The sequence below is a fragment of the Cervus elaphus genome, chromosome 32 (genome assembly GCF_910594005.1).
Source record: "Cervus elaphus chromosome 32, mCerEla1.1, whole genome shotgun sequence".
In the NCBI taxonomy this organism is placed as follows: Eukaryota; Metazoa; Chordata; class Mammalia; order Artiodactyla; family Cervidae; genus Cervus; species Cervus elaphus.
This window is the reverse complement of record NC_057846.1, coordinates 40,366,227-40,379,339: the sequence shown is the minus strand read 5'-3', so window position 1 is coordinate 40,379,339 and position 13,113 is coordinate 40,366,227. Positions and strand designations below refer to the sequence as shown.

General features: G+C 37.3%; 1 protein-coding gene across 5 annotated transcripts in view; it reads left to right on the top strand.

The window, feature by feature from the left end:
* Nucleotides 1-13,113, top strand: part of NSD3 (nuclear receptor binding SET domain protein 3) — a 99,134-nt gene that overhangs the window by 72,775 nt on the left and 13,246 nt on the right. For 4 of the 5 annotated variants that reach the window (XM_043893268.1, XM_043893269.1, XM_043893271.1 and 1 more), the window contains 4 exons: nucleotides 1,506-1,703; nucleotides 2,413-2,586; nucleotides 6,441-6,587; nucleotides 9,817-9,973. In XM_043893268.1, coding sequence (XP_043749203.1) covers nucleotides 1,506-1,703; nucleotides 2,413-2,586; nucleotides 6,441-6,587; nucleotides 9,817-9,973 — 676 coding nt within the window. The remainder of the gene's footprint in view (nucleotides 1-1,505; nucleotides 1,704-2,412; nucleotides 2,587-6,440; nucleotides 6,588-9,816; nucleotides 9,974-13,113) is intronic. The other variant, XM_043893273.1, reaches the window with a different exon arrangement.

The window sequence follows — 13,113 nt, the reverse complement described above, 5'->3', positions numbered from 1 at the left end:
CTGAGAAGCCCAATTGATTGGTTAAAGCATAATTGATTTGTATTAGTTTCAGGTGTAAACCATAATGATTCAATATTTTCATAGAATATACTTCTTTTAAAGTTATTATATATATTATATATATATATAAAGTTATTAAATATATTATATTTCCTGTGCTGTACAATATATCCTTGCATCTTACCTATTATATATATTATATACATAGTAGTTTGTACCTTTTAATCACCTACCCTTATCTTGCCCCTTTTCACCATACCTCTTCCCACTGGTAACCATTAGTTTGTTCTCTTTCTGTGAGACTGTGTTATATTCATTCATTTGATTTTTAGATTCTACATATAAGTGATAATATCACATATGAACTCTTTATGTAACAAAACATAATCCTTTGTCATCCTGTTGCACTTATTTTTCTACATGTGTTTATTTTTCACTTGTTCCCGTTTTTTTGTTGTCGTTGTTGTTTCTTCCCCATTCTCATTGTTTCTGTCTCAAAATGTTTGGCAGATTGACCAGTGGAGCCATCTGAGCTTCATAGTTTCTGTATTGGTTTCTAATTGTGGTTTCAGTTTCCTAAATAGTTTATAGAACTGTCATATTTTCTATTTATTTTTGTGCCAGTGTTAATAAGTTCTGTTTTTTTAGGAATCTATTCATCTAAATTTTCAAATTTATGCAAAAAGGTAGTGACATCCTCTTATTTGTTTAAACATTTGTAGGATTTGTAGTGATGCATCATTTTGCATTTCTGATATTCTTAATATTGCTGCTTTTTCTCCATTTTTTTATTAGTTACTTGCTGCCAGGGATATCAGTTCTTTTTCAGAGAACCGAGTTTCAGTTTTGTTAGTTCTCCCCAATACATATTGACTTCACCCCCTGCTCGCAGAGTGCATTCACTGGCGCAGAATTCTGGCTTGGTAACAGTTTTCTTTCAGCCCTTAGTGACAGCATCCCCTGGCTTCCAGCTTTCTCTTTCTATCAGCTTTCAGTCTTGTTTCTCTGAAGGTGGTTTTAATATTTTCTCTTTGTCCTTGATTTTCTGCAGTTTTAATAAGACATCTAGCTATAACTTTATGTTTTTATTAGGATTATGAGTTTTCATTTTATGTCTGATCTACAAATGGAAATTGTGATTATCTGATGACATCTGTGTTTTCACTGGTTATTTCTTTATTCTCAGTTGGAAAGACCTTGCCACTCTCACGTGTTGAAAAATTCTACTCTAGGTTTTCTATGGACTCTATTTTAGTGTAAAGTGAGAAGTGGGGATCTAAATTGCTTTTAGTGCTATATCTTCAAATGGATGATCAATTATTGTGGAAAATCAATTATTCTAGCAAGTTTTATTGTCATATTTTAACTATTTTCACCTTTTTGTATTTTAAAATCATATACATAGTAGTAGAATCTGTGGGGGGAGGAGTTAGCTCTCTGATATCAGTAGCTGCTTCTATTTAATCCAGATTTTATTTAAACTGTGTTCCTCACCAATTTTGCAGGCCAGCACCCGTGTTTTTCATGTAAAGTGTCTGGTACGGATGTGAAGCGTTGCTCTGTCAGCACTTGTGGGAAATTTTACCATGAAGCCTGTGTCCGCAAATTCCCCACTGCCATCTTTGAATCAAAAGGCTTCCGCTGTCCCCAGCACTGCTGTTCTGCCTGCTCTATGGAGAAAGATATCCACAAAGCAAGTAAAGGTAAAACAAAGCTAAGGAAGTGGATGATGTTTGAGGTGGTTGTAAATGCAATGGTAAACAGTAAGCACATTATTACAAAGAACATTGGGCATCCTCCCTTTGTTTATCTATAGCTATTGGAGCTGGGCCACAGTAGATAGTAAAGTAAGTGGTAAATAGATAGTAAAATAAAATAAGTAAAATAAGATAGTAAAAAACACAGTCGTATCTGACTCTCTGTGACCCCATGGACTGTAGCCACCAGGCTCCTCTGTCCATGGGATTATCCTGGCAAGAATACTAGAGTGGGTTGCCATTTCCTTCTCCAGGGGATCTTCCTGACCCAGGGATCAAACCCGTGTCTCCTGCATTGGCAGGAGGGTTCTTGACCACTGAACCACCAGGAGAGCCCTAAGATAAGTGGATACTAGGTTCTAATTCAGACCATGAGAAGAGAATTCCATATGTTCAAAATTACCCCTGGAATTTCCTTCAACAGATGCCATATTGGCAATCACCATTTCTCCAGCACTGGAGCAGACACAATTTTTTTGAGTGACTCTAGATGGGCACTACATTTAGGGACCATACAGCATAGGAATGGCAGAGCCAAACCAGTGAGGAGATTTTCGTTCTATTATAACCAGCATCACACTGGGTCCCCAAAGATGTCCCTTTGTGTCAGCAGATGCCTTGTGACCCAGGTTCCTCCCTGACCGTCTTCCAATAGGTCGCATGGTGAGATGTCTGCGGTGCCCAGTCGCCTACCACTCCGTAGATGCTTGCATTGCCGCCGGCAGCACCCTCGTGTCTTCCTGCGTTCTCATCTGCAGTAATCATTCCACACGGAGCAGTAGCTCTTCCTCTGCTGTAAATGTAGGCTTTTGTTTCGTTTGCGCCAGAGGTGAGTCTCAGTCCTTTCTCTTCGGGTCTTTTTGGGTTCGTTGGTGTATTTCCCCGTTAAAATCGAGTTCCAGGAGTACCCCTAAGAGAGATGAACACTTCCAGCAACCAGTCCCTTTTGTTACATTAGATACTCAGACTGTTAGAATATTAATTCTTCCATAAATTAAGGTAAATTCTGCTTAATTTCTTAGTAACTTAGAATTAAAGACGAGTACTCACTGTTCCTGTTTGGAGCATCAAAAGATTACAGTTGACCCTTGAACCACATGGGTTTGAATTACCCGCATCCACTTGGGTGCACTGTTTTCTCAGTGTGTGCTCCAGTACTTCGATCCAACGCTGGTGGAATCTGCAGATGGGGGAGAGAGACGACTGTAAAGTTACAAAGGATTCTGGCTGCGTGGGGGGTCAGCACCCCTCACCCCCACAGTGTTTAAGGGTCAACTCTCTTCACTTCTCCAAACAATTCTTCTGTTTGAAGTAGAATCTTCTCATGTCATATTATTTAATCCAGAGTTTTCAATTAATTTAGATTTCACTTGCCAGGCAAGAAGGGCACATTTATTTTTCAATTATTTATGTTGTGTTTTATCATGTTTTGGTCTGGCTTCGAGGGAGGCCTGATGGGATACAGCCAAGGCAACATATGGGGTGTATTAGTGAAGAGCCTGCAGTGTAGGCTTTCTTACTTGCCAGCTGTTAATATTTAAGTCTGCCAGGAGATTGATCAATTAAAACCAATATTGTGTCCCTGAGGGTGTCAGTGAACTTGAGTTCCTGATAAATCTAAAGTAGAATTTCTTTAGTTGAATATGATACGGAGTATTCAACTTTACAGAGTGTCTCAGCTGTATTATAAGAAAAACAATTTTTAGTGTAATGTTTAGTGTAATCTAAAGTGTAAGCATTTTAGAAATCAACTAATATCCCCAAACACAGTTTGTTGGGGGTTTTTTTTGTCATAAATGCCGAGTTTTCTAAACTTCCCTTAGTGTGAAATTCTTGAAAGGACTCTATGACATGTCAGGCCTGTTAGATTATGCTTAGCCCATATTGAAAAAGAAGTTTGGGATCTTGTTTTCTTTTTTTAAGGAATTTTCCATTTCTGCTGTACAGCCAAGTGAATCAGCTCTATATTCACGTATATCCTAACCCTTTGTTTGGATTTCCTCCCCATTTAGGTCACCACAGAGCATTGAGCAGAGTTCCCTGTGCCATACAGGGGGTTCTCATTAGTTACCTACTTTATCCATAGTGGTTGTGTTTGGTTTGGTTTTGTTTTAGGAGACAGTTCTTTCAATTTGGTGAAAGTACTATAAAATATTTTTAATAGAATTTAGCTAATATGATAGATCTTGAGTTGTTTTACTTTTGCAACTCTCATTAAAAAAAAAAAAGACCAGAGGAGGTGGACAGTAAAGGATTAAGGAACTGGTAGTCCTTTTTGTAGCAGCCAGCTGAGTCCGTGTACACACTGCTTTGAGTTGGCCCGTTGGGCAAGCATGTGGGGCGGCCGCCGTCAGAGAGCAGTGCTGGGTAGAGCAGTGAGGGCAGCTGTCTTCTGCCCTGAAGGCTGGATGGCACAGGGAGGAGAAGGTTGGACGTGTCTCATGCCACGTTGCATTAGCCAAAGAAAATGTCAGCATGTGCCTTGTCCACCTCCCCATTCCTAAGCAAGGAATGATAGGGTAAAAATACTGAACTAACAACTGAACGACTAGCTTTAGAGACTTTCAAATAGATGAGTGTCAGTGATAACATAAAGTCTCTGTTGCTTTGTAAATATTACTTTTACTCACCTTCACTTGGAGTGATGGAGGGAGGGAGGGTGTGTGTGTGTGTGTGTGTGTGTAACTGAGCCAACATTTTATTAATAAATATCAAGTTTAAAACTATTGTGTTGGCTTACTCGGGAGTACATTCTGAATCAAGTACCATCAGTAAGTATAGCAACCAATATTTTCTTTTGCTCTACTCTATTTCATTCAATAATTGGGTGACCTTTAAAGCAGGTATTTTTTTATTTAAGTAAGGTAGAAAATGACCCCTTGTCACGGAACATAGTTTTAGAGCAAATTCTAACCATTTTAAGTTTAACTTTCATGCCTTGATTAAAAGCTTGAGATAATGGAAACTCCATGTTTTGACAACAGGATCACATTTGGATTTTATCAATTTGGCAGTTATTCTGCAAGATCTGCTATACTGAAATGCCTTTTTAAGAACAAGATTATTTAATTCCCAAATACTCTAACTGCAGCTTTGCACAGTAAACAGAAACTCATTTTCTTTTCCAGCATTTTACAGAAAATTATTCTAAATAGATCAGATGCTAGGATTTGAGAAGGGCTTAAAACTTCTCCAGAAGTAAATAATATGTGTTCCTTTATCAGTATTTCTAGAGGGTCTCCTTTTTAAAGGGGATCTAATTGTAATAAACCCACACTTATTAAAAGGGATACTTCAGTCCTTTATGTTTTGGTATTAGGAAACTTAGCTTGTGTTGCAGTTGTTTCTCCCTCTGCACAGAGGATTTTTGTCTTAGTTCTTGGTTGTTTAAAATCATTAAGCTAATTCTTAAAGCCTGAAATATCTGGAAATATTTTTGGAAATGCTTCAGTGTTTAGAGGAACAACCCTCTTCCCCTGCCCCTCATGGTGTCATAGGTGCCATTTCAGTGCAGTAGAGATTCTTCAGCATTCCCTTTCATCTGGAGGGTGCTGTAAAATAAAAGTTACTTAACATTCTAAGTTGTTCTTCCCTATTTAAAAGCCACTGTACCACTTTTCTCTATTAAATGTATGAAATTCATTAAACATTATATAACCTTTATTCAAAGATTCTTCTGTATTATCAGTTAGCAATTTCAAGTTCCATTCACATGAGAGATATTTCCTGAATCTGTCTCAGTGTCAAGCAGCACCAAATGAAGATAACATCCACCAAAAATAATAAATGGTCACCCTTTAGAAACAAAACTTCTGCTCAGAAAGATCTCTATGAAGCTGCTGTCCTGATTCGTACTGTAAAGTCTTAGACTGTTATAAACTGACCGCTAACCACAAACAGAAAGTTTCCCTGGTCTTGCAGGTCCCTCGGCTACAGGATGGGCTTAGCTCGGGGCAGGAAGAGGAGGGAGGGAGGGGAGGTGTGTGCTACAGGTGGATTAGAGCAGATGGTATTTTCCTCCAATAGGACAGCTGTATTAGTGGATTGAAAGGACATTTTTATAAACGCTTAAGTTGGTTATTATCCAAGCAGGACAAAATTTTAGAGATTTGCAGTGCCTCAGTGAAGTTCAGCAACTTACGGCTTCTTTAAAATCATGTATCATATTGATAAGAGGAAACCTTCATTGTCTGGCTGAGAAAGCTGGAATTTGAGGGTATCTAAAGATCTCAGCAGAGAGGAGAGGCCCAGTTCTGCCATTCAGTGCTGCTTGATGCACTGAAGACCAGGGTCTCTACTGTGTCATGTAGCCAGGTCTTATTTCCACTGTTAAGTCATGTGTCATTTTGTTCTTTGGGTTGTCATCATAGTCCTTCTAAACATTGAGGAACATAGCTCTGTTTTCCAGAGTGGGTTTTCAAAACGACATCAAACACAGTTTAATCCTCAAATTAAATTCAAGTTGTTTTTTTCTGGGTGTGTATCGTGTAGAGATAAGGCTTTGAGTTGCCTAAACTCCCTTTACTAACTGGAGAAAGCCTTTTCTGTCAGATCTTTCTTTTTCTTCATATTCTTTTTCCCCCACCTTGAAGCACAGCTACATAGTAGGTGTTGGTTTATTTTTCCTCATGGAATCATGGGTAGTTTCATTGCAGCTCACATCTTTCTGTTTGTCTCGTATAGGGCTGATAGTGCAGGACCATTCAGACCCCATGTTCAGTTCCTATGCCTATAAGTCCCACTACCTACTGAATGAATCAAATCGTGCAGAGTTGATGAAATTACCTATGATTCCTTCTTCGTCAGCTTCCAAAAAGAAATGTGAGAAAGGTAATAATCAAAATAGTTTATCTCTTACTTTTATTTTTGCATTTCCTATTTTTTTCTCTTTAAATGAAGGGGGAAAATGTATGCCTGTCAAGCACCATCTGTTGCTTTCAGTAAATTCTACCTTGGTGGCTGTGACTGTCTTCATATGGCTGCAAAATTATTAAAAAGGGCTTAAAATAATTCCGCTATTACAAATTTTTACTTACATTTCTTGAATAAATTTTCGCACATTCCATATATCTGTAGTTATTAAAATTGAGAGACTAGGATTCTGCTTAATATAGAAATGTATTCTGAGACCTCTTTCTCTTTTGCCTGAACTACCATTCATGTTAGAATAGAAGAGACAGGATGTAATTTGTTACTAACTTCCAACTAAATAACAAGATAGGTTATTAAACAGAGGAGAACAAAAATAACTGACACTTAAAATTTTGATTCTGGAATACAGTCTGTCATTTTGTTTCTTAAATGTTTGCTATGAAAACTAATTGCCCTTCTCTCAGGAGACATTGGTGGGCAGCTGGGAGAATGCACAAATACTGGAGCTTGAAAGGCAGCCCAGCGGAACTGAAGAATAGCTTATGGATAATTTATCCACAGAGAACCAAGAGCTAAATGTATATATTTATATTCTCCCAGTTAATTTAATCTATGGAAGAAAAATCTTATGTTTTGCCTTACAGAGCCTACATGTAATACAGGGGGAAAAAGTAGTTTAACAATAATGTATTATTGGGGGAGTTATTATTCTAGAGGGTAACATAAATAGCCTAGAAGGTGAAGGCCTTTTCCTGTATACATTTCCAGTATGATTTGGGGCCAGGCTCAGAATCTTTAAAGAAAACTTAATTCATTTTTTTTTTCTTTCTTTGTGTTGCCTGCTGCTGATGTATGTTTGCTGTTTGTCAGACATCTGAAGTAGCGACCTATGACTAAAGGAAAGTATAACTAAGCAAGATGGTTAGAACCCATGGGAAAGGAGGTTGAGAGACTATTGACTTTTTTGTCTGTTTTCCATTGAAGTCACAGTATGGCATCTTACTGGTGATACCACCTGTTTCCAAAACAAAGATGGACATGGGTCTGACTGATTCCATAGTGCAGTAAAATTAGACTACCCAAGGCATTTTAGGAAATGCCTGATTTCCCTGCTGGCGCCTTTATAAAATTAGACAAATTCAATTGTTGCTTACTTTGTGTTCAGTACTCAGTATTGGCCTTGACATGAATTGAAATTATTTTGAGCCCTCTGTTTGCTTAGCTTGAACCGTTACCTTTCTTCTCTCGCACCCTAAAGCAGTTTTCTTGCATAGCACCAAGGTGGATTGTTCATATTTTTATTTTTCTATTTCCCTGTGTATTTTTGTCAAAAAATCGTGATGATTTTCACTGATGATCCAGGGTCTGTATTTCCTCTGAAATAAGACTTAAAATTCAGGACTATTCCATAATGTTAAAAAAATGGCCAGCCTGACTTTTCCACATCAACCCAAATAATCACATGTCCTCAAAGCTATTTGCAAAGACCTCTCTCCCTACTGGTCGTTTCTTTCTGATGGAAAAATGAATTATTTCATTTTACTTGAAACTTACAGAAGAATTCCCTACCTAGGCTGAGACCACTCAGGCAGCTAATCTCTAGGTTGGAGAATTGGAACAATTAATCCACATTGAGATCTGCAGACAAAGGGGAAAATCCAAATGATGGAAGTAAAAGCTTTTAAGCAGAGGAAATATAGTAATTTAATTCATCACTGATTGTACATGGATTTTCTTTTTGTTTTTATGTTAATTAGTTAGAAGTTTGAAAGTCTACAGGAAGACAAGATTTTCTGGAAAATTGATAGCAAACGCTCAAAAGGTTGGAGCATATAATTTGATAAAGTTATATAGTGGGCTCTTAACCTTTTGCTTACAAGACTTTAAATCTCAGTACACTCATGGGTTATAGACTTGGTTTTCCAATGGAAAGATGATTTTTTTTTTTACAGTAAATGTCTTTATTGTATTTCATCTTCAGTGATTAACATTCTTCTCTGTCACTTGTTGAAATACCTAATCTCCCCTCAAATTTCTTTAATTTTTTGCATTTAAAAATAATATTGTTTCATTTGCTGCACCTGTTTTCGTCTTAATACAGAAATCATTTTGTGTTTTTAAAAGGAGAGGATTTTGCTAGGCTACTTAAAGAGATCTCCTTATATGTGATACTTGATTCTATCTGATACTTATTTCATGCTATAAAGCAGTGGTTCTCAATATGATGTCAGAAAATATTACAAACAAAATTTTGAACTATGTTTAATATTTCAGAAAGTCTAACAGAATCAGCCATTTGTGCAAAATACAGTTGGATGAGTTTCTCTGTATTTGGCTATGACTTTAACAATTTAATATGATAAGACTAGTTTTGTTACTGGGATGTGAAGCTCCAATTGGCTGTTCGATATTTCCGTAGTTAATTAAAACATAAAAAATAATTGTGGCTTTTAAATGTTTTTTTTTGTTTTGGTGGGTTTTTTTGGTTGATAAAATATTTGAAAACATGAGTCCATGCGAAAGGGAAAGGGGATCCTTGGTGATGAAAAAGTTGCAAACCACTGCTATATAGCCTGTTTGACTTTTTTTGTCTTTCCTGAAAAGGTAATGATAACGTAATCACAAATTCAAGATCCTTTTGCTTTTTTGTATTCTTACAAGTGAAGAAAAAAGTAGTGGTCAGCCTATTGGCTATTTTCATTCTCGCTAATATTGTTATAAAGGGATTTAGTTTTCTGTGCCACTGGATTAAAATACAAAGATGACCATTGTTTACTTTTTTAACTCTCAAGGAGAAAAAAAGAGTACATATTTTTCTGAAAATCTGTTCTCACATCTACTCAAGTCTAAAGATTTTATGTATCTATTTGTCATATGTTAAAGAGTCTTAACCCTCAGATAAATCAATGCCTCAGTAGTCCTCATTTCAGAGGGGTGAAGAGTCATATTTTTCCTACTCACAGTTCCTCACACGCTCTGAGTTTCTGGCCACTGAAGCCCTCTCTAGGAAGGACTGAAGTAGCTAAATCTGTTTATTGTCTTGTATTTTAATCCATCACTATAATATAACTCAATCCCTTTGTTAATTTCTCTCAATCTGAATCACATTTAATGCACTGAAAAGATAACTTTCTTGTCTCTCTCTTTCCTCCCTTCTTAGTTATTAAGACTGTTTGTTTGTTTCAAGGTGGGCGACTGCTCTGCTGCGAGTCGTGTCCAGCCTCCTTCCACCCGGAGTGCCTGAGCATAGAGACGCCCGAAGGCTGCTGGAACTGCAATGATTGCAAGGCTGGCAAGAAGCTGCATTACAAGCAGATTGTTTGGGCCAAACTGGGAAATTACAGGCAAGTGTTTCCAAGGACAAAGAGGAAGTATTCAATCACTGTTGAGTAGTTCATAGTCTGTACAAGCTTGGCCAGGAAACAGGTACAACACAGCACAGCCACTTCCTCAGAAAAAGAAAGAAAAGAAACATTTTTAGTCTGGGTTTTTAGAAGACTGGGAAGGTTAGTGGTTGTTAGATTGCCCACCCCCTTTTTTTTTGTTGTTGATTGACTTTTGTTTTTAAGTTCTGAAAGTTATTTTATCCTAATGAACTATGGTACTAATAGGATTTGGAATAAAAGGTTTCATATGGATAGTGGGGAAGAATTTTTTTTTTGTAATCTAATTAGATTTATGTTCATTTCTGGTTTCTAATGAAGTTAACAGTTTATATTCTGGCCAAAATAACTCTTTCTGCCCCTAAATCTGTTTTATTATAGTTCTAGCTAGACGCTCTAAACTAGCTGCAAAGAGGGAGCTTTTTAGAATTTAGAGAGAGAGGTTATTTCATTAGGAGCCTTTAGTTCTTAAGGGAATGAAGCAAGAAGTATGCATGGTTGCCATCATTTTATTAAATCTTTCTCCTCTTAAGAAACTTACTTTTAACAAATCTTCACACCAAAGGATACTGATATGTTTTTTAAATTTTACATTCTACATTTTGAGGTGTATATTATTTTACCAAGAAAATGGATACTATTCAAAAGAACACAGTAAAGTTCTGCTTTTCAATTAGAATCATAAATATGTTTCTATAGAATTTCAAACATGCTGTAATTTTTTTAAACAAGGGTTCTGTCATTTTCTCTGTTTTAAATATGCTGCTTGCTTACCTATTTAACAAACTTCATTTTTAGCTGAGATAAGGGGCATTGAGAAGCTCCCCTCCAACCAATTTTTTTAACAGATGACAGGAAACTTCCATGTTCTTTTTTTTTTTAAAAATGGACAGTTTGAATATATAAATAATTTTACACTTTACAGCAAAAGATATAAAGTTTTAAAAGGCAAATATCAAACCAGGTGAACTCTTCTACTCTCAGTAAGAAAAGAAAAATACCTTCCTGAAGGAAAAAGGAACAGAGAAAGAGCCAGTTTGCAGAAGAAGAGCAAATAGAAAATAAACATGTGAAAAGTGCCCTGCCTCACTAAAAATGTACATGAAAAAAACAAAGTTTATTTTCAGTTAACAGACTGGCAGAGATATAAGAGTACTAACTCTGTAGCTCAGGGGGGCCTGGAGAGACAAGGGCTGCTGTACAAGAGAGGCGTCATGTGACGGAACTGACTGTGCACCCTGGACCCAGCACTTCCCCTTCAGGGAACGTATCTAAGGGAAGACATGGACAAACGGGCAAAAGTGTCCTCATAGGGATGTTCATTGCAGTATTATTTCTAAGTGCAAAATTTTGAGGAATCCAGATGGTCAGTCAGTAGGGGATTTGTCAAATCCATATTGCAGGATGCCTGGAAGACAGAAGAAGGGTGGCCACAGTGTACAGTTAACTTCAGAAAGTATGTTAAATAGTACATAGATTATCTCTCTGTATACTTATACAACTTGTAAAAATTGGAGATCTAGACATAATATGTTTGTATTATTACCTGGAAAAAACATCTAACATTAATAATCTGGGGCATGAGATTATAAGGAGGAAGCGTGTTCAGCTTTTCTGTTGCACATTTCTGCATTGTTTTAACTTTTAAAAGAAACTACACTTTTTTGTGTATAAAACTACATTTAATAATTTTAAAGGTATGTCCTTAATTAAAGTGTAGTTACACTGTTGTGCTAATTTCTGCTGTTACAGCAGACTGACTCAGTCACATACATACATACATTCCTTTTTATATTCTTTTATGGTTTATCACAGGAGATTGGATATAGTTTCCTGTGCTCTACAGAAGGACCTTGTTGTTTATCCATTCTCTATGTAATAGTTTGCATCTATTAACCCCAGACTCCCAGTTCTTCCCTCTCCCTCCATCCCCCTTGGCAACCTCAAGTCTGTCCTCTCTGTGAGTCTATTTCTGTTTTGTAGATAAGTTCATTTGTGCCATATTTTAGATTCCACATGGAAGTGATACCGTATGTAGTGGTCTTTCTCTCTGACTTACTTCACTTAGTATGATAATCTCTAGATGCATCCATGTTGCTGCAGGTGGCCTTTTTCGTTCTTGTTTATGGCTGAGTAGTGTTCCATTGTATAGATGTACCATATCTTTTTCATTCACTCATCTGTCAGTGAACATTTAGATTGTTTCCATGTCTTGGCTATTGTAAATACTGCTGCTATGAACACAGGGGTGCACGTGTCTTCTTGAATCATGGTTTTGTCCAAGTATGTGTCCAGCAGTGGGATTGCTGGGTCACATGGTAGTTCTGTTTTTAGTGTTCTGAGCACCCTCCATACTGTTCTCCATGGTGACCATACCAACTTACATTCCCAGCAACAGTGTAGGAGGGTTCCCTTTGCCTCACACCCCCACCAGCATTTGCTATTTGTAGACTTCTTAATGATGGTGATTCTGACTGGCACACAGTGCTTTTATAATTTAAAATATATATATATTTTCCAGGAGGGGATAGGTACAGGTTTGACGAATAATAAGATATTCCCGGATAAGAAATATCAGAAGTAGTATAAGAAGGCTTTGTTGTCATTTGCTCACTGAGTTGTCTCTGACTCTTTTGCAACACTATGCACTGCAGCCCTCCAGGCCCCTCTGTTCATGGGATTTCCCAGGCAAGAATACTGGAGTGGGTTGCCATGCCCTCCTCCTCCAGGGGACCTTCCCAACCCAGGGTCGTCTCCCGCATCAACCCCTCATCTCCTGCATTGACAGGCTGATTCTTTACCACTGAGCCACCAGGGAAGCCCCAAGGTCTTCAGATAAATTTCAGAATGTTTCCTTTTTAAAACTTTCTTTTGCCTTTTAAGAAAATGTAATTGACATTATGTTAGTTTCAGGTATACAATATGATGACTCGACATTTGTATACATTGCAAAACAGTCACCACAGTAAATCTAGTTAACATCCATCACCATATATAGTTACAGTTTTTTTTCTTGTGGTGAGAACTTTTTTGTGTGTGTTGAAGGAAAGCAAACCATTTATGGCAGGGAGCCAGACTAGGAGTTCAGGACAGGTAGCACC